The sequence below is a fragment of the Polyodon spathula genome, chromosome 10 (genome assembly GCF_017654505.1).
Source record: "Polyodon spathula isolate WHYD16114869_AA chromosome 10, ASM1765450v1, whole genome shotgun sequence".
NCBI classification, from domain to species: Eukaryota; Metazoa; Chordata; class Actinopteri; order Acipenseriformes; family Polyodontidae; genus Polyodon; species Polyodon spathula.
The window spans coordinates 37,072,356-37,097,623 of NC_054543.1; the positions used below are offsets into that span (position 1 = coordinate 37,072,356).

Below are 25,268 nucleotides of genomic sequence, written 5' to 3' on the forward strand. Positions count from 1 at the left end.
TGCGCGACAGATAACAGTCGATTCATTTGCGGGAAGGCAGTGATTAAGAGAAACTATAATGTGTGGACATTACAATGTAAATAAGACTTTAAATAAGAAAAACAGTATGTAAAGTAGCAGTCTGATCTTAACCTCATAAAGAGAGATGGATAGTAAAAAGCAACTTGGTATGGATATAAATTATGACAGTTATCACAACCAATGTGTTCTTCACAGATTGGTGGCAACTATCGTGAAGTTCAAGTACATTTGGTACACCAAATGTTAATCACTGACCTATTCGCCAGTGGATGCAAGAAATATATCCGTAAACAGCAGGTAAAACCAATGAGGTATTTTTAGTGTTTCAGAGGGACAGGTCAACGGTTACACTCTGGTGTATCAACTGTTCTTGGAATTAGACATAATTCAGAGATCTCTTAAGAGAGTTCTCCTCAGAGTCACCGGGATGAGATGACAGAAACACAATTAATCTAAACAACAAGATGAATGGATTAGTTAAGATATCTCTTTCATTTTGCACCCATACCAAGTTGTCTTTAAGCTCCTTTAGTTTATTTTACCTGCTCCAGAGCAAAGATGTGTTGGTTGAAGTAGAACTGGATCTGTTCATTGGCAATGTTAATGCAGAGCTGCTCAAATGAATTCTTCTTGAAATTCTCAAATCCAAAGATGTCTAGTATGCCAACATTCATTCCACTCTCTGCAGCGCTTTAAAAAGAGAAAAAAAACACACACACAATAAATACGTTATATCACCCCTCGTTATATCGCCCCTCGTTATATCGCCCCTCGCTATCGCCCCTCGCTATACTACGGATTCGGATATATCGCGGTCCTGGAGTTGGCTCCCAATTTTTACTGTCTACCTGCGTATGCCTTAGCTGCAATACACACACAGGCACTTTGAATTACTGTTCAATTATTTCGTACTGCACATCACAAGCAACAATATGATTAAAATGGTGTTTTGCTTTTTATACGAACAATGAGAAAAAGCAGGTTGCGTAGAGGATTTATACTGGACCCTGAAGCACCCGGTAAAATGAGGGAGTGGTTGTACAGTATTTATTTGTTAGCCTACTTGTTTCTCTATGGGTCTCTCGCTATATCGCGGCTCTCGATATATAGCAGGTTTATAGTGGACCCCGACACCCACGATATATATCGAGTGGGGGGTGTATTTTACTTTTTTGCAAAAGACAAATCCAGAAACATGGAATATCTATTCAGTAGTGAATCAGATGAAACGTGAATGTGGGGAGCAGGGTAGAAATCACTCTGCACAGTGTGAGCAGCCACAAATGCAGTCCTATTGCCAAAACTGCATTATATGGCATATCTTTTAACAATAAGAGAAACCCTACACATAACGTATTAACACAATAAAATATTCACATAATCAGAGCCATCTCAAACCGGGAGAACCGAAAAACCTTACTTCTCTGGGGGTAGTAGTAGAGAAAATGTTGCTTTTGGTTTCATTGTCTAAGTCGTATATTTTAAACACCTACCATATATTTTTATCAGGCTGCAGCAGGGTATTGATGCGGTTTACTATCCAGCTGAAAAGCCGCCCATACAGGGCCTTGGACATGGCATCTCGCACGTCTGCAGCCTTGTCCACAGTGTTGGTGCGGATGATGGTCTCTCCTCGAGTCACCACACATTGTGAGATCAGGGCCTCCTGCAGCTCGTCTGCACCAATACTGAGGAGGGAGGCAGCTGGAAAACAGACACGTTCACCGGGAGCATGTTAAACCAATCGTTCCTGACCTCTGTCATCACAGATACACTTGTAATGCTAGATTTAATCTAGATGCAGTTGATTTTCATAAAAACTTGTAGCAAATACACCAACATTTATAGAATTTTTTTTTAATTGCCTGAGCAAGTATGAAAAGCACACTTGGTTCAGCTCAGCATCCTCACTGCAACACACAGCAGTCTGTAACTTTCTGAAAACAGATTTAACCAGGTGAATCTGAGGATTTGAACTCACTGCTATGTCATTTTACTGTTCCTTCAAGAATACATTCTCCACATTCTTGTACAATGGTTTACGCTATTTTTTTTTAAATGGCTTTGTGCCTGTTTTCTTTACCATTTTCTAAGGCTTCAGCATTAGGAACTTCACTTTTATCCGTCTGGTGTTGAGAAGTAATAGCTGCAAATTCAATGTTTCCAGTATTTAAGATGGCAGAAAGAATTCTATACACAGAATTGACTTCCTGTAAACAAGAAAACATACCAGTTAACATGCATAATTTATAAAATAACACTGGCAGGAAGTTACAAATAAAACTTGCATGTGTCAACCTCATACCTGCTCAGTGAACCCAATGATTCTGAAACAATGCTGGATGGCTTCAAACTGATCCTTGTATGAATTGTTGGAGATGATATCCTGCATCACTTTACCATTTTCATTGTCGATGTATCTATAAAAAAAAAAGACAAAAAACAGAAAAAACTGTTGACACATTTAAGATGTTTTTTTTTTTTTCCACTTCTAAGAATAAATAGTGCCAAGGTTGAACATATAATAGGAAGCTGAAGGGAGTCATTATATTCTGAGAGAAAGTAATGAAGTTTCAATGAAAATGTCTCATTAAAGTGACTGATAAAAGGACACGGTTCAATTCCAACAACATATGCAACATTTATGCAAAAATGGAAAAATATAAATGCAAACTTTGATGTTTAACATTCCATTTTCTCCATGTTATATAGCCTCCAATTTGATTTCAATTTGCAAAAGTAAATATCAACTAATGTGGTCTCGCTTCTAAAACAGAATGCATCAGATCTTAAACTAAACATGTACCTCGGAGGGTTCTTCTCCGATAGCCTGTATTCTGCCAGTTGTTTCTGATGATAAAGACCAGCATACATGTAATAAAATATGTGGAAACTTTTCTCTGCTCTGAAAAGAAAAGAATAAAAAAAACACATTTTAATCAATAAGCCACTGACTCAAATGCACCAAAACATGAATAAAACAGCCTGTAAAACAGTTCCTCCTGTTTTTCAGTTACATCCATTTGTAGACATTGATAAATATTTCTACCATTTCAATAAACAGGACCTCCCCATGTGTTTTATGTGTTTTAGTAAGGTTCTGTAATTAATATTATATTCAAAAGAATGAAACTGAATAAAAAGGCTCCACCCACATCGCTTGTTTAATTACTCTGGACTTTTCCAGTAGATACTCGGAAATCTTGGCTCCCATCACTGCCCCAGTTGGCGTGAACTTCATCTCCAGATACTTCCCAAACCGACTCGAGTTGTCATTTATAGCAGTGCAGGCGTTGCCAAAGGCCTCAACCAGAGGATTGACCTGGAGAATTTTCTCTCGTAATGTACGATTGTTTGCCTAAAAAAATCACACAGAAACCTTTCAGTAAACAGCATTTGCATTTGATCACGTAGACACATTAACCCTTTTAACCATTCTCTTTATTCTGATATATTCAATTAGTTTTGATACACGTATTTCATATGGCATACTTTAATATTATGAAATGCTGCAATTCAACCTCCAGTAATTCATATTATGGGCTCAAACCAATAAGAGAAAAGAAAGTTTAAGATTCTTGTCTTTGGTCAGTAACTCTTAATATTTCCAATTTCAATACTATAAAGAAACTTACCCAAGCATTATATTTTAATAATGGTGTCGCTATCCTTAAAGCACCTTTAAAAAGTGTTTTGTTATATGGCACATTTGAAAATCAGCTACATCCATAACGCATACATAACTTCTAGAACTGATGTACATACACTTATACTTTGGGGGAAAATCAAAATCGATGATGCACTACAATTTTAAGGAAAAACAAACGCTAATGGGCTTTTATAGTTAAAAGACTAAAATGCATTTTTGTGAAGAGAGTCCAGTAATGGAAAAAAAAAAAAAAACAGGAAGTGCAGCTTCAGTCAGCAGTCTTTTGTATCTTCTCCTTCCCACTTATATACAGACAACATCCTAATGAATACAGTACCTTTCCTAAGAAGGTCAAATGTTGAACAATCAAATGTGCGCTTTCTGTCTTTCCCGCTCCACTTTCTCCACTTATGATGATACACTAGACAAGAGAAATGAATAAAAAAAGAACACACACACACAGGTGCATTTTTTGAATATCGGAAACAAAATAAAATGTAAATTGTGAGCTGCTTTCTATTGCTATTATATGAGTCGATATAAAAAAAAAAAATTAATTGGTATATTATCAAAGAGGAACTGTAATGCAAATGAATATATAATCATTTCAATAGAAAACATGTTAGCTAAAACTTTTGATGCATTTTCAGCCTCTCCTTCAGCAGTATATCACATAAAAACCATTAAAACAAATTAACATCGAATGTATTGGAGCTCTCTTCCGTCATGCTTTGTGTGCCGTCCTGTCACTGACTCGCTCTATAGTCACAGTATTCTACTGAGTGGCTGTCCCGTTCCTATATTATGTAGCCATTGTTTTGTTATGGCCGCCTTTTGTTGGTTTAAAGTCTTAGACACATAAAAATACTTTTTGTTACTGTTTTTCCTTTTGTTATTTTTGCACCCAAACGTTCACTGCTGCGTTCACTGGTGTGGGTGGCTGTCAATGATATGACTTAACAGCGGCGCCAGAAAGGTTCCAATATGGCAACAGCCTGCATTTCCAGCTGACCCAGAAAGCTGACCAAAAAAATACTGGCCAAACGCTTGACTTTTTAACAAAATTGTCATAGTGAGATGCATTTGCTATGTATACAGAGCATTTAGAGAGCCTGGTTATTTTGAGTACAGTTCCCCTTGTTCTTGAGATTAGTAACTAAAAAAGAAAGAGCTACAGTTTTTATTTTTAGTAGAAACACTCAGTAATAAAAGTGTAATCTATAAGATTACTCTAAAAGCCACAAGTACAGTAGAGATCAAGCTTTGAAAGAGGCAAGGTGTGTAATCGTAATGTGTTTCAAAATTACAAATCGCTGGATGCAATTGACAAAAAGTCTGTTGTCTTCAAGGTGTACGAGTCTCTGGAATTAGACAATTAGATATTTGCTGTGTGTATCTAAACCATGGTGGCAGTGCCTCTCTGTCTTTGTTACCTGGTCTTTGCTGAAAGTTACCATTCCTTGGTAAGCAGCATCTGCCGTTGCAAAGATATGTGGAGGATTTGACGATCGCCTTACTCCATGGTACAACTTAGAAAACTGTATACAAAAAAAGTAAATAAATAAATGACAGCAGAATTGCTTCCAATTGTTTTCATTTTTAGCTATGTCAGTAACATTATATATATATATATATATATATATATATATATATATATATATATATATATAGAGAGAGAGAGAGAGAGAGAGAGAGAGAGAGAGAGAGAGAGAGAGAGAGAGAGAGAGAGACACACACATATATATCTCCCCAGAGGGTGAGTCATAAACAGCGCACCACAAGAAAAAAACATCATCATTACAAAACATGTCATTTTCATTTTGTTTCGTGGTGGACATGATCACATTCAGTGTTTATAAATGTGTGGACTTAATAAATGTGGGCAAAGTGCTCATAGGACAAAGGAGGCCTTCCCTGAAAAGTATTCAGACTATAACATTGTATAGAAGGGTTTTACATGACTATTGCAGACAGACTTACAGTATACTAGACCATACAAAGTACAACATTCATTCGGAGGTCACAATCATACTGCAATCTACCCCAGATGCCTTTTCTCCAAACCAGCCTCCAGCTATGTGTGTGTACAGGGTATTTCCACAGCAGTGTTATACAAAATCATGGAAAAACATATTGACACCAATGGAGTATACAAGGATCAATTACTCTCGCTTTTAAAAGTAACATGAAACCTCCTGAACTCTTTAGAATGAAACTAGAATGTGGCTATCGCAAAATGTGATCACATTCTGCCCCAGTGCCCTGCTTTTACACAAGCACGTAATAATTTAGCTATTCAACTCCAAATTTATCACAGGAAGTTTCCCAGTGACGTAATTTGTATAGATATGATATTTATTTTCACTAATAGCATTTGGGTATGGTGATATTAGTACATGCCGTATTAAAAAAAATGTACATGCTTCTATTAAATTTATTAAACTTACCTGTGGTGAGTAGATGTTAAGATTCTGAAAAGGGTTTAAAGCAATCAGAATGTCTCCAACATATGTGTAAATCTGAAGGGCTGCATACCGCTTCTGCAGATGAGCAATGAGAGTTTCCTACACAACAATAAACAAGGACCTGGTTTAGTAAAACATCCCACCTCCCCACCCCTTCCAGATATACAAAAAAAACCACTCGCTCACCTCATCTAAAACTTGGAGACTGACCAAGTCATCGTCTGGACAGCTTTCCACTGCATTTTCTTGAGTTTTTCTGGTATTGATTCGTTCATGTCTAAAGGGATTTGAAAAAGAAAAAAAAGTTTTACTTTATACGCTGTAGTTCCTTAGTCTCATGGTACATGTACAACAGAAATTCAAGAAATTCCATTTAAAAAAACAGTTAATCTGTATGTCAGGGTGCACACAACACAATTAATCTAATTTTTAACACTTCCCCAGGATTTTATTGATTATACCAGAACCCTTATTTACTACAGTGTAGTTTTCATTTGGCCAACAATTGACCTTTTATTCTCCTGTGTGGATTCACAAGTCACCGGGTCAGTGCAAAGGCAGCTGCACATTATGAATTTGTTCACGTTGCACCTCGATAGAATACACCAATACAGCTTGTCAAATACACCCTCAGGGTACAACAGTGAATAAAAGAAAACTATTGAATATTTGTTAGTGGTTTAGAAGTTTTGGTTTCAGGGGTATTTGTGTTGCAGTTGATGCAGAGTCCATTTAGATCCCTATGGTATGCTAGGATGTTTAGGTTTTCAGTAATGCAAATAGTAAAGTTAGGACTCCTATAGTAATATTACTGCAGTGTATTTTAGCGACTCTACAGTGACCTATATTGTATGACCACACTGTTGCATATACACACCAGCAACAAGTTTATTATTATTTATTTTTATTAGTGTATTTTTTATTGTTTTTTAATGTGCTCCATTATTTTCCCCCTAATTTTCTCCCCAATTTGGAAAGTCCAATTATTGTTTCTCCTCACCGCTAGTGGAGTAACGGACATAAGAAAATAAAAAAAAAATGCCAAATTAAGAAAACATTTCTTAAATACATCAACACTGCTACAACCAAAGCACAACATACATATTTCTCTAAAACTGATGACAAATTGAATCAGGGGTGCTGCAGTACAGTAGCACTGGCTTTGATGCCTTCCATCATATACAGGGCTTTCAGCACCTCCACTTTAAAAATTGTTCCAGTGCCACTAAATTGAATTGTAGCAAACACAAACTTGGCACATTAGTTTTTGTTTGCTTTGTAAAGGAGATGCACGTTAAACACATTAGCATTCACAATCAGAGTCCACCAGGTGTCCACAGGCAAAGACATGAAAGAGTTAAAATCATTTAACAGCAGAGGTATTATCTGCAGTGAGCTGCCTATCTCTTATCTCCTGCTGTGTTACAATTATCGCTGATCCCTAATGACCGCAAGTGTGTCGCATGAGCATTCCCACTCTGCAATAATGTAATAGGAACACCATAAAACAGATCGTTGTTGATTGCACACTATTCAGAGAATGTCTAGGATATCACCCCTCCCTCCCAACCACACAATAGAAACATTTTGTTTCACCTTTTGAAGGTTTATATTTTTAATGTCTACATTTCATTGCAATTTATCAACAATAACAACAAAACGCCACCCATGGTTAGGTAATTGCTTTTTGTGCTTATCGTGCATCAATGTCAAATGTATTGACAAGGCTGTAACAGACTACCGAACTATATTTTGCAATGTAGGATATTAAAATGTATCAACTTATACAGTGCAAGGAGCTTTTAATTGCATAAATTGCATAACTACTGTAGAGAGTAAGGTAAAATATTGTACTTAATTTAATTACGTTTAATCTCCTAGGTGAACGCACACAACACTGCTGCATTTATTACCTATTATAAACAATCTGGCATTCACTCAACTCACATCAGATTTCACATTAGGACTGTACGAGAACAGCAGCAGTGAAATATTGCCACCCACTGGACACTCATTGTTTATGTTTTTGAAGACAGCTGTAATGTGTACTGCTTCACTGAATATTTACAGTAAACAGTATATATATATATATATATATATAATATATATATTATATATATATCTATATATAATATATATATATATCATATATATATATACTATAGGCAGACTGAAGTAATATCGTTTAGGAAGAATATTGTTTGTGGGCAAAAATTTGTTAGGGTTTTCGTTCTTGCAAAAAAAGTTACGTTTAATGCAAATGTCCTGTTAGTGCATGTCGAGTACAGCCTATGTTGCTAGAGATCTCAGTTCCAGTGAGTCGTGAGAGCAGGTCACAGTTGCACAAATAAGAGAGTCACACTTTTATTCCGGTACCAAAACTGAATTCAGTTTCTATTGCGATCAAGTTTCTACGATAACATCATGCCTAGATACGTACTACTTACGTTAGCAACGGAACAGCATAGAAGTGTGTTTGACGTTGGCTCGTTTCACACCGTACTCCTGTTAGATGGCGGACACAAGTCTCAGAGAAAGTTTTTTTCAAGAGAAAGGACATCTAATTACTGCATTCAGCATGTAAGTGTACATTTTTTTCTTTTTCATTTCTTTACTGTTTTCTTTTAAACAGGGTGATTGCCCTGCACTGAGCATGGCCTTGGGATACATATCAGTGTTTGTGCTCCATAAACTGGCATCACATTGTTTTAGACAGTAAGTCATATATTGTTGTTATTCCATTAAAGTTGGTTAAAGACGTGTTTATCTCAGCCTAGTGAAATCATTTAGACTCCAACCAGCTTGTTAGCAGTATGCAAAGCTGTACAAAAACAACAACACAAATTCTAAACTAAAGAAGCACTAAATTAGAAAGTTTCAATAGAAATGGAAGTGGCCTCCCTCTCACAACCCAGAGTAAAACTTGCATCACAGAAACGTACTTGGCTTTGGATATACATCCTGACTCTTTCTGTTCCTGGATGAGTCTGGCCAGCTGATTTTGGAGAGTCATGACTTTACTATGGGTCTGTTTAATGAAGGGATGCTCCAAGAGGTGTGTGACCGAAGGCCGCCTTTCAAAGTCCTTGATCAAACACCTGCAAACAAACAGACACAAATAAACCAGATTAAAATCTAAACAAAATTGTTTTCTTAAATCCATACATTAAAGGAAATTGTCAAAAAATGAATTTAGACATTTGTACATTATATATATGTATATAATTGTACTTTTATATATGTACACACACACACATATATATATATATACACACACACATACACACACACACACTGTATATTACTATATTATTATATCCCTTTCACAGTATTGTAATGACTTATTTTTTATATAATCAACATATTATAATGTTGCCAAAGTCCCAGTAAGTGTAATACATGAAACAGGCAGAAATTGTACATTATTTCAATGGTTTTGTTTATCATATTACACTTTCAAGTGATGTGCACAACAAATACAGGAATCAAACAGTTTGTTCAACCTCTTAAAGTACACTCTGGATCCCTTTTGGATTTCAGAATCAGGTAACACTAGACATATTTGGTTTCTTGCTTTTAAGAATAATACAGTAGCCAGTAGAAGTTTTCTTCAGGGAGGTCCTTAACTCTCTTGTGTAATGGATGCTGGCGTACAAGTTTATCTTCTCTGCTCACCTTAATGATGCAGTTATCTCCAGAGAGCGCTGGTTCTACAGAGGCTGTGCCGTATGGGTTGTTATTGTAGTCTGGTCTCACTCCTGGGAGTAGTGGCCACCCAGAGCAGAAGCAACACCAGAACTATTTACATCACCTCTGTTCTCTTTCTCTCTCTCCAAGACTATAAATATCAGCTTGCCACGCTGGGCTATAAAATAAGTGTATCTCTGCCTGTCCAGCAGCACACTCTTCTACTCAAATATAGAAATGCTCGTTTCAGGTTAACATTGATTAACCTTTTTTTTTTTATTTATTTTTTTAATTTATCATCTGGATACAAAAATATAGCTATTCAAGTTAGAATTTTGTTTTTCTTCCACAGTAACATATAATTATATGAATGGTATCAATTACATTAAACCATTTAAAATGTTAAGTTTGTTTATGTTGCTATAAATTTCTTTATCACACGACTTTGAATTATCAATCAATCAATCAATCTATTTTATATAGTGCCTTTCATAGTGGACCCCCATCACAAAGTGCTTTACAAGATACAGTAAAAAGCAATGCATAATACATTAAATACAGTGAAAAACAATGCACAATACATTAATAGACTAAGATGTGAAAATTCTAAAACACTGTGTATGTCATATAGAATCATCAGAAGATGCCGTGAAAGATCAGAAGGAGCAGAGACACAACAGCTAATAACAGATACCAGAATTAAAGAGTATGGTAAGAAAGAGAGAACAAATGGGTCTTGAGGGTTGATTTAAAGCGAAGGCGCAAGATCAGAAGCACAGAGACGGAGAAGACTAGTCAGCCAGGGGTACAAGGGGCGTGTGGCAGTAGTTTACTTCAACAGTAGGCTGGAGACATCAGTACTGGAGAGAGGAGAGAAAGAGGAGAGAGCAGGAGGGGCAATTGGAGGCAAGTCAAGATGGCCAAGCAGTAAACTGGGTTTGTGGCAGGACAGCATACAATATATGTTGTCACTTACGGCATTATATTGTGTCTCATGGTGCATCTGTTTATCTGTATAGACAACAGACACATGTAGACAGACAACTAAATAGATCTGTTACACACAAACTGGTCCTCACATAAAGATAAAGCAAGCAGCCTGGACAGTCTGACAAGCAGTGCCTTATCTAGTCAGAAATTCTGGTACCTTCTATCAGGACTTCTTAGATGGAAATTAATTCCCAGAATTCATTAGTGTCACTACATTAACCAAAGGTTGCAGCCATTACTGCAATCGCACAGCCAGGCTTCTAACACCATTTCCATTTTGTCACAAAGAGCAGCTATTTGCTGCCACAATTACAGGCAATGATGAAGCATTTATTACCTGAGAACAACAGCAGACACCCACACATGCCGGTCTGCCTGAGAGGTCTTTTGAAATGTCTCAAGCAGCTTGCACAGCTTGATAACATTGTTCGCATTTCACCGCCACCGTGTTAGAAAATGTCTTTTTTTTTTTTTTTTTTTTTTTCCAACTGTTAATCTGATGGACAAAATAGGAGACTTTTAGACTAACACATTACAGTATGCAGCCATAATTTAATAAAACAGTTAAACACACCCCATCTCAATGGCTATGTTAAAAATAAGCACTATAACGAAATGGAAATCTAATAAAGCTGTTTTTGCTAATGTTCATCACAGCTGTGTTGGCTGTATTGGTTTCTATACTTGCTCAGAGGTTAACTGAAACAATTCCAATAATTGTGAAGTATTTTAGAATCTATGATATTCCTTATTAGATAATGAAATGATTGATTTGGGCAGCATGGTCGATTATCATGCTCCTAATAGAAATTCTACTTGGCAGAACACATTTATATCATATTGACTTGCCTTTAGCAGACTGCATCATAAATTACTAATCCTTTATTGCATGGTTTCTGCGCTTTCTCTTCTTTAACTGAAATAAAACACACTTAAACTGAAAATGTAACCAGGATACTAAGTAATTATTCTAATGCCCTGTTTGCTGCAAATTGTCCCTTGAAGTAAATTTATTTTAAAGAGCTATGTTACCTAAATTGTGAGAGTGGAAGAAGGAAGCTATTGACTTAATTCTAGATTAAATCACACAATAAAAGGTATTGTTTTGTAAAATAACGAACACTCCTAAAACTGTAGAGTAATGTGCTGTTAGTGGCAGTAAAGCACTTACATAATCTTGAAAGTTTCCATTAACAAAGTGTTTGTTGTAATGCTGTCTTTTTATGCTATAGTTTAAACACTTTTAATATCAGTTCAGTTGACATCAGGCAGAAAAAGTACAAAATTCTACAATAAACAGCACTACAGCCAATGATCACCAGTAGCAAGATTACTGATTTAATTATCAGAGATGAAAAGCAAAACAATAAGCATAAAATACACGACGTCAATAATAATAGATCATAATATTTTTTACATTAACATATCCCTTTTCCCACCCTTTCCAATGCAAGCACAACGACAGAGCCAAGGGCAGTGACCAGCAGGCATACACCACAGCCATTATCCTAAATACATAAACATTACAGCAATAATTCTAAATAAATAAACATTACAGCAATAATCCTAAATACATAAAATGGTGGTTGTGTAACATGGACCAAACATCGTCACAGATGCACTGAAACGGTGGTACTAGTGGGGTGGTTAGGATTAGGGTTAGGGTTAGGATAGTTAGTTCTCCCTCCTCTTGGTTTAAGCTGCATTGTAACCACTTGATAATAGAATTGATAGTAAAAGCCAGGATATGAAATGTCATGAAAAAAATGATTCACATTGTATTTTTATTCACATTTTTTGTCTTATTTTTGTTACTTTCAATCTCAGTCCTTGTGTGTTTTTTGAACCAAATATAACAAGAATGAAAGTAGCTGTGTCAGTTCACGGGGTGTTTATAGGGAAGTGTTCCAAAACACACCACACTGTTCCATATTTAACATGTCAAGCATTAGATAGTGAATGGACTGAGAGCATTTAAGGAGTGGATTGATTTAAATCCAAAATAAATTAAGATTATGTGTGCTTTAAACCCAACCACTAATGGATTTAAAGATGTTGGACTAACATCACAACTGTTCTCAAAAGGCTTTGAATTAAAGATAACATATTTATTGACCTTTTTAAATTCAGTATAATTAAATGCAATGCTCATTCCAAAGTGTACTGTAAATATACTTAGAACTATTAAATAAACACTTAGTTCAGTAGTGGGGACTAATTACATAATGTAAATGTTTCATGCTGTGGACCATCTATTACATTACTATATTATATAACATTACTATGGTGTTCCTTAAATGCAAAAATGCCATATATTAGCACAGTGCATCCTGGAGAAGCTCACGAATTTAGTCTAAACTAATGACCATTTGCACTTAGGACACTTATAATGTTTACTGTCAACCAAATAACTAAATGCCATCAAAGATATGAAAATAAAGCATGTAAAGAAAGGGTTACAACAGCATACGGCCACTGGGGGAATGTAAAAGTAAATTAATGAGTTTACATTGAGCTTTGTTATCAAACCAGAATTCCTGAGCATGGACGCGAAATGCTGGTAATGCATTGGAATGCAGGCATTATAACTATTCCAAGTCGTAAATATGAATAAAAAAATATGGCTGATGTAATGTATGGAGGAGTATTATAATTCAAAGTGGAGCACAATTCAACAAAAATGCTACCGATATAAAGTGTTTCAGAAAACATGCATCACAGGAAAACAAATGAAAATTATCTTATATAGAGCACTCACATTGTCCACGTCGGTCAAGTTTACTCCACTACTCAAGAAAATTTCATAGAACGTCCGGAGTCTTTTTTGCGTAAAATTAAAGTGATTTATCAGTAGTGCTCAAATTTAATTTAAGAAAAAAATTATACAATAAAAAATGTAGTCAATCAATCAATAAACCTAAATATTTATTTTGTGGCCAATATAAATAAACACAGTAGAGTATCACGTGTATTATACGAACAGTATGTAGTTATATCTTTTTCAGCTTTAAAACTAAAAGAAACACCTGCTTTTTTTGATGTCTGTCTTTGCTCCGAAAGCACTTACATAGTCATGTCTATTACTGTGCTACACTAAATGGTCACAATTAAGATGAAAGAGTTGAAGCAGACCCAGTGCAGCTAAGGTGCCTTAATGCTAATGGACCATAATGCCATGAGCATCAGCACTTGACAGAAAGATACAAGGATGACGTTAAGGCAGCATTGCCCTGCATGTGAGAGCAGAGAAGCAGAGGAGGGTTTTGCAATTCTGATCATGTCATCTGTCTGGGTCTCTGTAGGTGCAGTGATTTAATGCCATGACACAGAGGTAATGCACAACCACTCATGCATGTGCCTGAGGAACAGCAAACCAGAGAGACATTGAATAAAGGAAGTCAAAGAGGGAAGGAAGCATGTTGCCACTGGATACAGATGGTGTGTTAACAGGCAGGAGTCAGCAACTTCTCCATGCACGCATGTCCATGGCAAGAGTTATCTGTGTCTGTGGCAGTGAATAAGTCTAACACACACGTGCATGTAATTGTATATAACTTCAGTTCTGTTTTTGTCCGCGGACACATTTTTTTTTAAATGTCCGTCACCACTTGATATAGTGCCGACCCATATTAACAGGAATTTAAACAATGGAAAATGAGTCATTGAATTAGATGGATAGGAGATTTGAATGAACTAGCTTGTACAGTGGTTGGACACAGTGTTGAAGAATTCTGCAGTTAAGTATCAGAGATGAGTGTGATGTGTTGTATTTATTGCAAGTGCAATTTCCATCAAAGTACCGTACCGCTCCTTTTAGAAGACATTAACAAAAAGGATAACTGCCTGCCTGAACTGAACTAAAGTTTATGGCTGCCATTGATATATTTTACAATTATAATGACTATGGGAATGCTTTGTTTAAATCAAGGTCCAAAATTGTTTGTCGATCCCCCCGATCCCCCCCACACACACATACAGGTACAAAAGGGAAAATTTGATTCACATGCCCTTTATATGTATAAAGTAATCTCTTAGGTCTCTTAGCTCCAGTATCTACTGCATTTTCAGAAATTAAAATTACAGTGAGCAGTTGGTAACACTTAGAAATCATACTGAATTTATAACCCATGGTAATAACTTAAGTAAAATATAAAAGTGCATTTATTCCCTGTAAAATCAAAATGAGAGCTTTTAAATAAATGAGAAAGACTCCCCTTTCATTTAAATGGCCAACAGCATAAGGAAGGAGGTATATAATGAAATGACTGAGAAAATGACTAGATAATGAGATGACTATGCATGCAGCCACTCATCATACAAAATTGACATACGCCTACAAAAAAGGTTCAACCATATGGATAATAGATGGTATGGATTTTATGCATCCATTGCGTTTAATTTATCACAATAAAACCGACATGCTCTCTGCACTGACAAATGCACAACTAACACAAATAAATGAGCCAATTACCTCTAATGGCTGAAGGTTCACCGCTGTAAAGCCTGATGTTTTCATTATAAATAATGAAAAAAGAATTTGTTAATTTCAGTTCTGCAGGTCTATAAAATGTGCACTGTTGGTCCAGGCAAAAGTAGAAGCTCCAGCATCCACAAATAATCAGGTTAAAATTGAGTATTCCCTTCACTTCAAAAGCCCATTGCACAACAGGCTTAGCACTAAGAATATTTATTTTGTGCCCCACTTCATTGTCGAATACTCATTCTTTTTTTAAACAGTATGGATACATTGATTCTGAACTGATTTCTCATCTGCCTACATTAACTGTTGCCTCAATGTGGGACAAATATTTTCTTTTGACAAATTAAAGCTTGCAACATTCATAGTATATTTTGGATGCTGATGTTATCTTTAAATCACACTGATTACGTTGTTCCTTCAATACAATCCAAACCAACGAGAAAAAAAAAAAAAAAAAAGTCTTAAATTTATAAAGTTTACACAAGCTTGCACTGGAATACTTATCTGATTTGGTACAGATTGAATATAAATGGTGGTGTGATACACAGGACAGCAGCAATAGTATTTACAGTATAATCATAAATCTCGAAAAACTACTCACTTCTAAATCTTTTGTAGTCATTTTTGTATTACTTTTGTATAAATACATGTTAATTTGGATTCATATGCTGTTTTTTCTGACTTTATGTGAATGAAAGGATACACATTTGCCCGTTTTCCCATTGGAAATAGTGATATTTTGAAATATCACTGTCCTGGTCACAAAAGCAAAGTTTGTGGGGAATAATAGCCATTTTCTGTACTTCTGAGGCATAAGCAATTAGGAAATAACACTTACTACCCAGGAACAAAAATTGTGTTACATAGTGTAGTTTATGCTTATATCAAAGTTAACATGAAACCTGTAAAAGATAGCAATATTCTAACAAGGAGGTTTTTTTGATCTTGAATCTTTAACTTTAATATGTACCTCAGATTCCTGGTTTCACGGGAGAATCACCAGCTTGGGCCAAAGACTGGCCATTACCATAATGTCTATAAAACATAGAGACTAATAGGAAAGACCATAAGGTAAGTGCATTGTTTAAAAATACACAGTTTTTAAAATATAATAAACGTGGAAGGAAATGCAAAGTGACATCGGAGGATGTTCTTTTAGATGATAGTAAGCATAACCCTTAGGAATAAAAAAAACACATTTTATAAATCACCTTTCTAACAATATCATTTGTATACTTATTTCTTAGTATACAAATGATAGCTCTGTTTCAGAAACTGAAGATCACAAGATATGAAAAATTCTCCAGAAACTACCGTTTCCTGTCCGAAATACGTATTTTATTACAGCACCTAAATGTGGCAGTTAAAAACTATACAAAAGATATTTTCATTTGACCTACCTCTGTTATTGACAGTGCTATAATTAATGGAGTCCATACCTGTTCTCATTAGCATGTATGTATGAATGTATTCATATTATGTATTCTGTTCAATGGACTGTTCAGTTCATGACTATTTACGAAAGCTCAATGCAACAATAATTTTTAAAAAAAAATAAAAAAATCATAAATATACAGTACACAGAAACACATTAACATATCTTACATATATAAATATTTTACCAAAATTGTGTTGAAACTGCCATGGCTGAGACAATAAAAACTATTTTAAAACATACAAGGCAAAAATAAAAATATATACTGTGATAACTTTTTTCCATCTTTCATATAGTTTTTCTATAGTTTTTATGACCTTATTCTATGTTATTCACCAAATGTTTTAAAACATTAAAAAATGAACTCTATGGTTGATTAAACACATTATAACTGAAAATTACAAATTGAAATGTCTACTCTTCCCCTACGCTATTCAGCCATGTTTCACTGAGTCAATAAACTCCATCATTTTTCCATGTCTATAATGGAAGAACGTTTACTAATATGAATGTTTCTCTGTGACTGCATACTCTGAACAACCATTTTCTAGTGTACCTGTCTCAGGTAAACTTCAACCATGAAGTAGAATATGAAGTACTCACTGTGAGATGAAATGACTGAATCCTCGACACCACTGTTCTGGATTACGTAAGGTAGGAGAGGGGTTTCTGAAGTAAAAGAAAACAAAATAGAAATAAATCCGAGAAATAAGTGAAGGGCTGAAATAAGAAGAATCATCTTCATCACAAAAACATATGCAATGCATTATTCATTTTATAATTTGTTTAGTTCTGCAGTGAAACCAGGAAATCGCTCACTGCTGCTAATTTATTATTTTAGTGATGGTTTTGGAGAAAGATGAATTTCTGCGATATGCTCTCATCTTATTTTCCTGTTTGATCATGTGACACAGGAAAAAACTCCAGTAGACACAATCTGCATTAGTTAATACAGTCAAAAAAAAGAAACTTAAAGAAAATAATACTGAGTACTATAAGCATTGCGGTCCAAAACTGCTCAAAAAGATGATGGATGGTGACAGTGCCAAAGAGTTTCTAGAGACAAAAATATGGGAACAAATAACCCCTCTGTTGTCAGGATTTAATGCAATATAATTTATTTAAAAAAAAAAAAAATAATACGTTAGGTCAAAACTATGAGGGTTCAGCAACAGGCAACAATAAAAAAAAACTCCAATCTGTAGTGCATGTAACTATGGTAACGCCAGAGCATGACATCACCACATGAGCACTCACCAGTACAGTTTGAAAGCAGTCAAGGCTTAACATTGATGAAGAGATTGAAAGTGCAAGACCTATCTTTTAATTTCTAGCCTGCTGATTTTAATCTGTTACAGAAGTCTGGGATTATAGAATACTTTCGTAAGAAGATGTAAAAGGGTATTATTTATCAAGGGTTAAACTCAGGGATAATTAGTGATGGAGAGTATTACATATCACTGTATTTTACTTCATTTTTGTGAACTCCCTTACATTCCAAATAAATATGCAAAATTTATCAGAAATACAGTGTTGCTATATTTCCTATATTTAAGATCATAAAGCTTGCACCATAGTACAATTATGTTTTATTTTTGAAAAGTTGTAAATAGGCTTAGTAACATGAAAATGGTACTTGAAAAAAGAGAACTGCCATCCTGTACTACACAAAGACACAAAGCCACTAAACTCTTTGACAGGGATTCAAACAGACAATCCTTTCAGAAGCTAAAGATCAAAGTGAAACCCATTCACTTCCACGCGGAGTGTAATACGAGCACAATGCTTGCCTTGATGTTATATTGCAGTAATGTTTAAATGTTATAAAGTCAATGCACCATCACTGTAGTATCTGTGCTGTCAAATACCCCTTTGTACTTGGCAAACAGAAGCCATTTCTTATTCCATTTTAAAGGTTTCTCTGGCTTAAACTTTCTAGTTTTAACACTTTTTTCCAGCTGTTTTCCTCCTGTTGATGAAGTACTTTGTCTGATACAGGCTGATCTGCTTGCAGCAGAGTCTGTTTCACCAGTTCAAGGCTGTTTAGATTTACATCCTAGATGCTGTAGCGGACACTGCCCATCATTGACATTTTCAGATTCAAAACCTTTTTTTTCAAGATTAAATACAAACCAACAATAAACCTTCTCTTCTGAAAATAAACATTACATTTCAGCTGATTTGTGTAAATGTTGTTGCTTTTTGTTGCTAAATGTGTTTTTTTTTTTTTTAAGTATCTGACCTTTGCACTAAACAAAAAAAAAAAAACAATATATTTAAACACAGGTTGAAGCCTGTGTTCTGTTTTTAGACATCTCTTAGAATGTGACTAGATGAAGGATTTTGCTGCTAAAAGGGGGTTGGTGAGACTAACCAAATCCTAATGTGACCATTGTAAAATAATGCATATAAAAAATACAAAATAAACTGAATATACATCAAATATGTTAATTATACAAAATGAAAAATCAACATTATTGAAAAATTGACTACAGTCAAACAAAAAGTATTCCTGAAAAGTGTAAAATAATCTGCATATTGAAATATATTCCCCTACAATTGTATTGTATCACCTACAATGCCCTTCATCACATAGGTCCTGAGTACCTCCTCAACCTGCTGACCTGCTATGTCCCTGCCAGAAAGCTGAGGTCTTCTGACTCTGGCCTGCTTGTTATCCCCAAGCAAAAGCACACCACACTTGGAGAACGCTTGTTTAGCTTCATGGCTCCGACTCTTTGGAACTCTCTCCCAGCTTTGGTGTGTGATGCTCCCACCGTTGCTCGCTTTAAATCAACTCTCAAGGCCCACCTGTTCTCTCTTGCTTTCCATGCTCTTTAAGCCTGATATCTGCTATTAGCTGCTGTGTTACTGCTACTATTTCACGTATTATGTTACTATCATGTATTATACAATTTCCACTATATTTAATGTATTATGCTTTTATTTATCATGTATAATGCATTTCTCTGTATTTGAAGTATTATGGATTTTCTTGTTACTGCACCTTATAAAGCGCTTTATGATGGTGGGCCACTATGAAAGGCGCTATATAAAATAAAGATTGAATGATTGACTGATATTATCATTGTTGAAAAACACATGTTAAATGGAAATGTTATAAATGTTCAATGACCTTCTTAAAAAACATACTTATAACTTATCTTGATTGAAATGCTTCAGTTACTGTACTTAGTGTGTAATCTATTCACTATGGCATTTAAAAATGATACAAATGTGAGTAAATATGACTGTACCAATACACACCAGTTAGTTAAAGATGATGTGGTACTGTGACGCACAGCTATTATGTTAAACTAATAAGTAGTAAGTGACAACATTTCCATTCCAAAGTACTTTATTTAACTTGCCTATCTTGTGTCACACAGCCAGTCTCCAAAGTCACAGCTGGTAAAAATGAAATGGCTCATTCTATTCCAATGAGATCAGTAACACGGTTCAGTACCCAGCATTTTACTTCCCATTTATTCTGTGGCTTTAACTGTGCAGCAATTACACTAGTCTATTAAAAGTCTACAACAAGAATATACAAACAAAAGAAGAAAATATTTTAACAATTAACTTTCCTTTTCCCAAAACAAGAACCTGACAACCCTTCACAGTAACCTCTTTTATATATATATATATATATATATAATATATATATTATATATATAGATATGATATATATATATATGTCTAAAATTAACTGACTATACTGATGTCTAAAACTTTATGATTGACTATATACTATATATATATATATATATATAGATATATATATATATATATATATATATAGTATATATATATATATATATATATGCTAGCGATCGGAAAAAAAACCCTCTCTTTTGGAAAAAGGTGATACAGATTTCCGGTCCCAATTAAGTCGTAATGTACATTCTTATCGAGCTCCATTTACAAAGTGAGTGTCTTTTGCTGAATTTGACAGTATTGGGTAGGGTAAGAGTACAGATAGAGACAGAGCAAGCTGTTTTTTGTGGGGTTACCCCTCCAGGAGCAATGATTTTCTCCTCAATTAAAGAATTGCATCTCAATAACAAATTCAAACTTGTGCAGCCCAATCCTTTTGGAAATTATCTTGATACACAGAGAGCAAAAAAACATTTCTTAAATCCAAAGAACATCAAAATGCAAACTATAAAGAACAGCAGTTACACACTGGAGTCAATAAAAAGGATTTAGATGGGAGACCAGATATCAGCAGTTGACATTTCGGCTATAAAAATCTGTAGTATAGTAAAGAGTAATTGAGATATTTCTAAAAAATACCTTAATATGCGATCATGAATGAAAGAACACTGAGGCATCAGTCAGTGTTAGTCACGACCAAGACGGTGAAAAAAACTTCAAAGAAAACCAAAATTGTGAAGACATGTGCAACTGGAGATAAGAGTCGATGTATCAGAAAATCACTAGACAATGCAGTCTTGTGAATAATTTCAACGTTGATGGAGGAAAGGGAAAAGCCTTTGGACATGTCTGTATGTAATATTCTAGCAACAACAGGTTTAACAATCTTTGAAGAAGTGACCAGGGTAAACTTCTGAATGCTAAAACTACCAAAACATTGACACGTACAAAACTGCTCTAACTAATCAAAAAAATGTTTTTTTTTTTTTTTTTTTTTTTGACAAAACATAAATTCAGGTGCACTACAAGTGTACAACATGTTATGACATTAAATAACATTTCAAGCATATTTTGCTTGTGTGTCTTCTTACTGAGGGGGGGTGCAAGCAACACCCCAGGTACAAATATCCTCTTCATCTGGCTTTATATGCTTGGCAGAAGCACACTCTTGCAGTTGCTTGGCAACCCTACATTCAATGGACAACTACTTATAGTATGAGCACCCATAATTTGTGGGTAGGGCATGCTTGAAAGGTTGCTTGCAAAATGCTGCCTTTATCTTTAGCATGAAACAGAATGATAAAGAATATTTCTATTTTTTTTTATTTATTATCTTTTACAATTGACTATTGATAATATCATTGTTTTATATATAATTGAACACATCCTTCACAAAACGCTGCCTTTAAAAACCCCTATATTCCTATAGTACAGTTGAGAAAACATATCTTTACACCACAACAGAACCTATACCTTATTCTTAAATTGCTCAGCAAGCATCAAATAAAGTATGTAACACTTGTAAGGATGTATGGAATTGGAAGTGAGGTATAAAGCCAACGTTAGTGCATAGATAATATAATGAACCACTATTGAAAATGGACTGTTCCTGGTGACCTCGGGAAACAGCAAATTTCACCTTTGCGCTGCCTTTTTTTTTTCAGAAGGCAGAACATAATGAGAAACAGGGGGTTGAAACTGGATCATTATCGCACTGGCATTGTTCCAAACACCCCAGATGCTCAGAGGACTGTTTTCTTCTAGTTCCTAGATTATGAAACAAATGACAGTGATGATTACGTAGATTAAAAAAATGAAAAAAAAAAAAAAAAAAAAAAAAAAAAATATGTTGGGTGTGAAGAAAATAAACCACTTTTTTTCTGCCTAAAATACATATCCTGTGCTCTCAAATATGCATATTCAGTTGCTATTGTTACAGTAGACTGTAAAGCAATCACTACTCACTTTTGCCAAATGTGTTCACTAAATTGCTTCATTCAGTGCCTCCCATGTCCTGGCAGCTAATGCATTCACATCAAGTATCAGATAAGGAGGTCTGTTTTCCTGAAAAATTTAATTGCATTTAAACCTTTTCTTTCCATGAACATCAGGCTTACGAGTTGTAGAAGGCAAAAAAAAAAAACTGACAGAAATTAGAGCAGCAACAATATTCTTAATTATTTAGTTAAATGTAAATGTTGCCATCACTCAACCTATCCAGAACAAAGACCTATCTTTCCTGTTATTCAATTTACACATATATCAACGAGAATGGTAAATTAGCACAAATTAACAGTAATTATCAACAGCTGACAGCACTTTAACCTGTGGTGAGCTCCACTTTCTAAATTATTATTATGGTAAAAGTGTTTTCATCAATTTGAAGAAAAAAAAAAAAAACACTAACAAATCACAATGTAACATATCGCATTTCAGTCTGGGATTACTATTATATAACTTGTTTCACTTTATCAGTATGATTACATTTAGTGAAATTTAAAAACTTACAATGAACCTTAAACTAAGTCCAACTGTTCTGCTTGAAAGCATTTAGATTATCTTTGACTTTTTGCTAGAATATTGCATCTTAACAGGCCAGTGGTTTGGGCCTGTTCGGCTGTGGTATGATTTCATTAGCCTTTGCTGGGTCTGACAAGGCATTTTTTATTTCTGTCATTTGCTTCAGTTATCAGCTCGATTCAGACAGATACAAGCAAAGTTATATTTTGGTAATACCTTTGGATCTAGGTGAATAAACACAGCCTAGGACTGCACATTCCACCAATTATCTTCAACCTTCACAGCTTATTTACACTCTGCTACTGTACCTTGTGGCTCTGCACAGGACTTTAAGAGTTTGGCAAATACATCAAGTCCCGTGTCAACTCCAGAAATGAAAACTCCTCCACATTAATTCTCTGAAAGCGTTCTCCAGTTTCAGTAATTAATCCTCGTGTTAACGTTTTTACTACTTTACCCTTTTGTATGCTCAGTTACACTGGCTCTGTATTCATTGCCCTGGATGCAAGTGTGTGAGTATATTAGAGGCACAGTCCGAGGCCGTCTGATGATAGAAAAGATTCAGGTCATGTTTTAAATAACCAAGAGAGAGGCGCTGCTTTTATTTACAAGCCTATCTTTACTGTCACAGCAAGCTTATAACGCAATCGAATTCATCTTGAAAAATACTAAACGCACCCTTGAAGCATAATCTTGGCCAATTTAGTTTCTCCTGGCACAGCCCTGTGTATCCACTTTTTAATTAGCCTCTGAAAGTTCATTCTTACTAGGGGTGTAAATCGTTTACAGTTTAAACGTTTAAACGTTAGTAAAGTGTTAAACGTTTTTAATTTATCTTAATCGTTTAAACTTTGACAAAAATGTGCAATTCAAATATTAAGAAGCAGCTGACTGCAAATAACGGCTACTCTGTGTTTTCTGGGTTTTTTTTATTATTACTTCCTACCTTTGTCACATGGCATCATTGTCATTGGATATTCACCTCCCAATGCCCCGCATGCTTTTGGTCACATGACTAGTTTGCTTCTATGAAGCTGGATCTAGCGTGGAGGAGGTGGGGCCTAGACATGCAAGCGAAATGTTAGGAAACGCGATAAAATTTAGGTTGAAAAAGTAACACGGTTGATTTCTGAAGACGATCGCAAATGGCATGCAACCAGTTTCAATTGTGGAGGATACCAGATTCAAATTTAATGTATTTTGTTGAGCCAGAATAGGAATAAGGCTGTGTTGACATATTTTTTTTCCTATTCTGCGACTCACTCGATGTTAATACGTTTTTTTTTTGGTTTGTTTTTTTTAAAAAGAGGACTGCTTCCATTGTATGTATATTTTTTGGTCTTTTTTCTAGCAGGCAGTCAGATAAGTACAAACTACTGCTATTAGTATTATTATTATTTTTTTTTTTTACACAGAATATTTATTCTTTGAATTAACGTGATACTGTACTTGGAATAAAGTAAATAAAGTTTGATGTGAACATTACTAGTTCTTGTCTTTTATATACAGTAAATAGGAGAAGTTAACGATTTTTTCAGTTGTAATTGAAATTCACGAATAGATTAACTGGTGTCAATTGCATTTAAGGAGAGTAGAAAAGCCCATGTAAAAGACTTTTGTAGACATATATGCAATAGTTTATAGAAAGCTATTTATTTTAAAATCCTCAGAGCCCTTGCATCTAATGCACTTCCCCCAAGACGGCCGACTTCCTGTTTTCTCCTGCTCTCGAGACCGCACATACTGAACCCCTTAGATAGCTGCTTTTCAAAATGTTTTTATTTTAACGTTTAAACTATTAATTTTTGAAAGTTTAAACGTTTATTAAATTACACAGATTCTAATTCTTATAATTTGCGTCTATTAAGCTTTTAACTAAGATAAATATCCTCTCTGATAAATACGCTCCTCAACAAGTAACACATACATCCACACAAGCGTGGAAATAACAAAACCCACGTAGAGAATAACCAAAATGTGACACGTGGTTGCCAAGATATACAGGAAAAGAAAGTGAAGGACATGACACTTTTATCCTAGCTGTGTGCATCTTTTAAAGTGAAATTACTTTGCATAAAATCATATAAAGCATTAGAGCACACCATCTAGTATCTTCAATGCTGCTGTATAAATAGAGCTATTGGTTTTTTGAGTAGGTTCAACAAAAACGATGGGCAGATTTGGACTCATTCATGAGGAGTAAAGTTTATTTCCCAGAACCCTCTAGAGAGAAGGCTTTAAATAACATTAAAGTGATTTTAAAAAAAATGATCACGTATAGAATATGATCACTTCCAATAAATCTGCGCACGGGAGATAAGAGTACATTTTATTTTTTTAACATTGCATCATTGTTTGGTGTCC

General features: G+C 34.9%; 1 protein-coding gene across 1 annotated transcript in view; it reads right to left on the reverse strand.

Annotated features, from left to right (window-relative positions):
- The window catches only part of LOC121321473 (myosin-IIIb-like), an 83,005-nt gene that overhangs the window by 47,466 nt on the left and 10,271 nt on the right, over window positions 1-25,268 (reverse strand). Inside the window, exons 7-18 of the mRNA XM_041260438.1 lie at window positions 17,331-17,396; window positions 9,078-9,233; window positions 6,322-6,412; window positions 6,118-6,234; window positions 5,104-5,208; window positions 4,008-4,091; window positions 3,177-3,379; window positions 2,828-2,926; window positions 2,327-2,441; window positions 2,105-2,231; window positions 1,515-1,725; window positions 564-711 (exon numbers count right to left, since the gene is read on the reverse strand). Coding sequence (XP_041116372.1) covers window positions 564-711; window positions 1,515-1,725; window positions 2,105-2,231; window positions 2,327-2,441; window positions 2,828-2,926; window positions 3,177-3,379; window positions 4,008-4,091; window positions 5,104-5,208; window positions 6,118-6,234; window positions 6,322-6,412; window positions 9,078-9,233; window positions 17,331-17,396 — 1,522 coding nt within the window. The remainder of the gene's footprint in view (window positions 1-563; window positions 712-1,514; window positions 1,726-2,104; window positions 2,232-2,326; window positions 2,442-2,827; window positions 2,927-3,176; window positions 3,380-4,007; window positions 4,092-5,103; window positions 5,209-6,117; window positions 6,235-6,321; window positions 6,413-9,077; window positions 9,234-17,330; window positions 17,397-25,268) is intronic.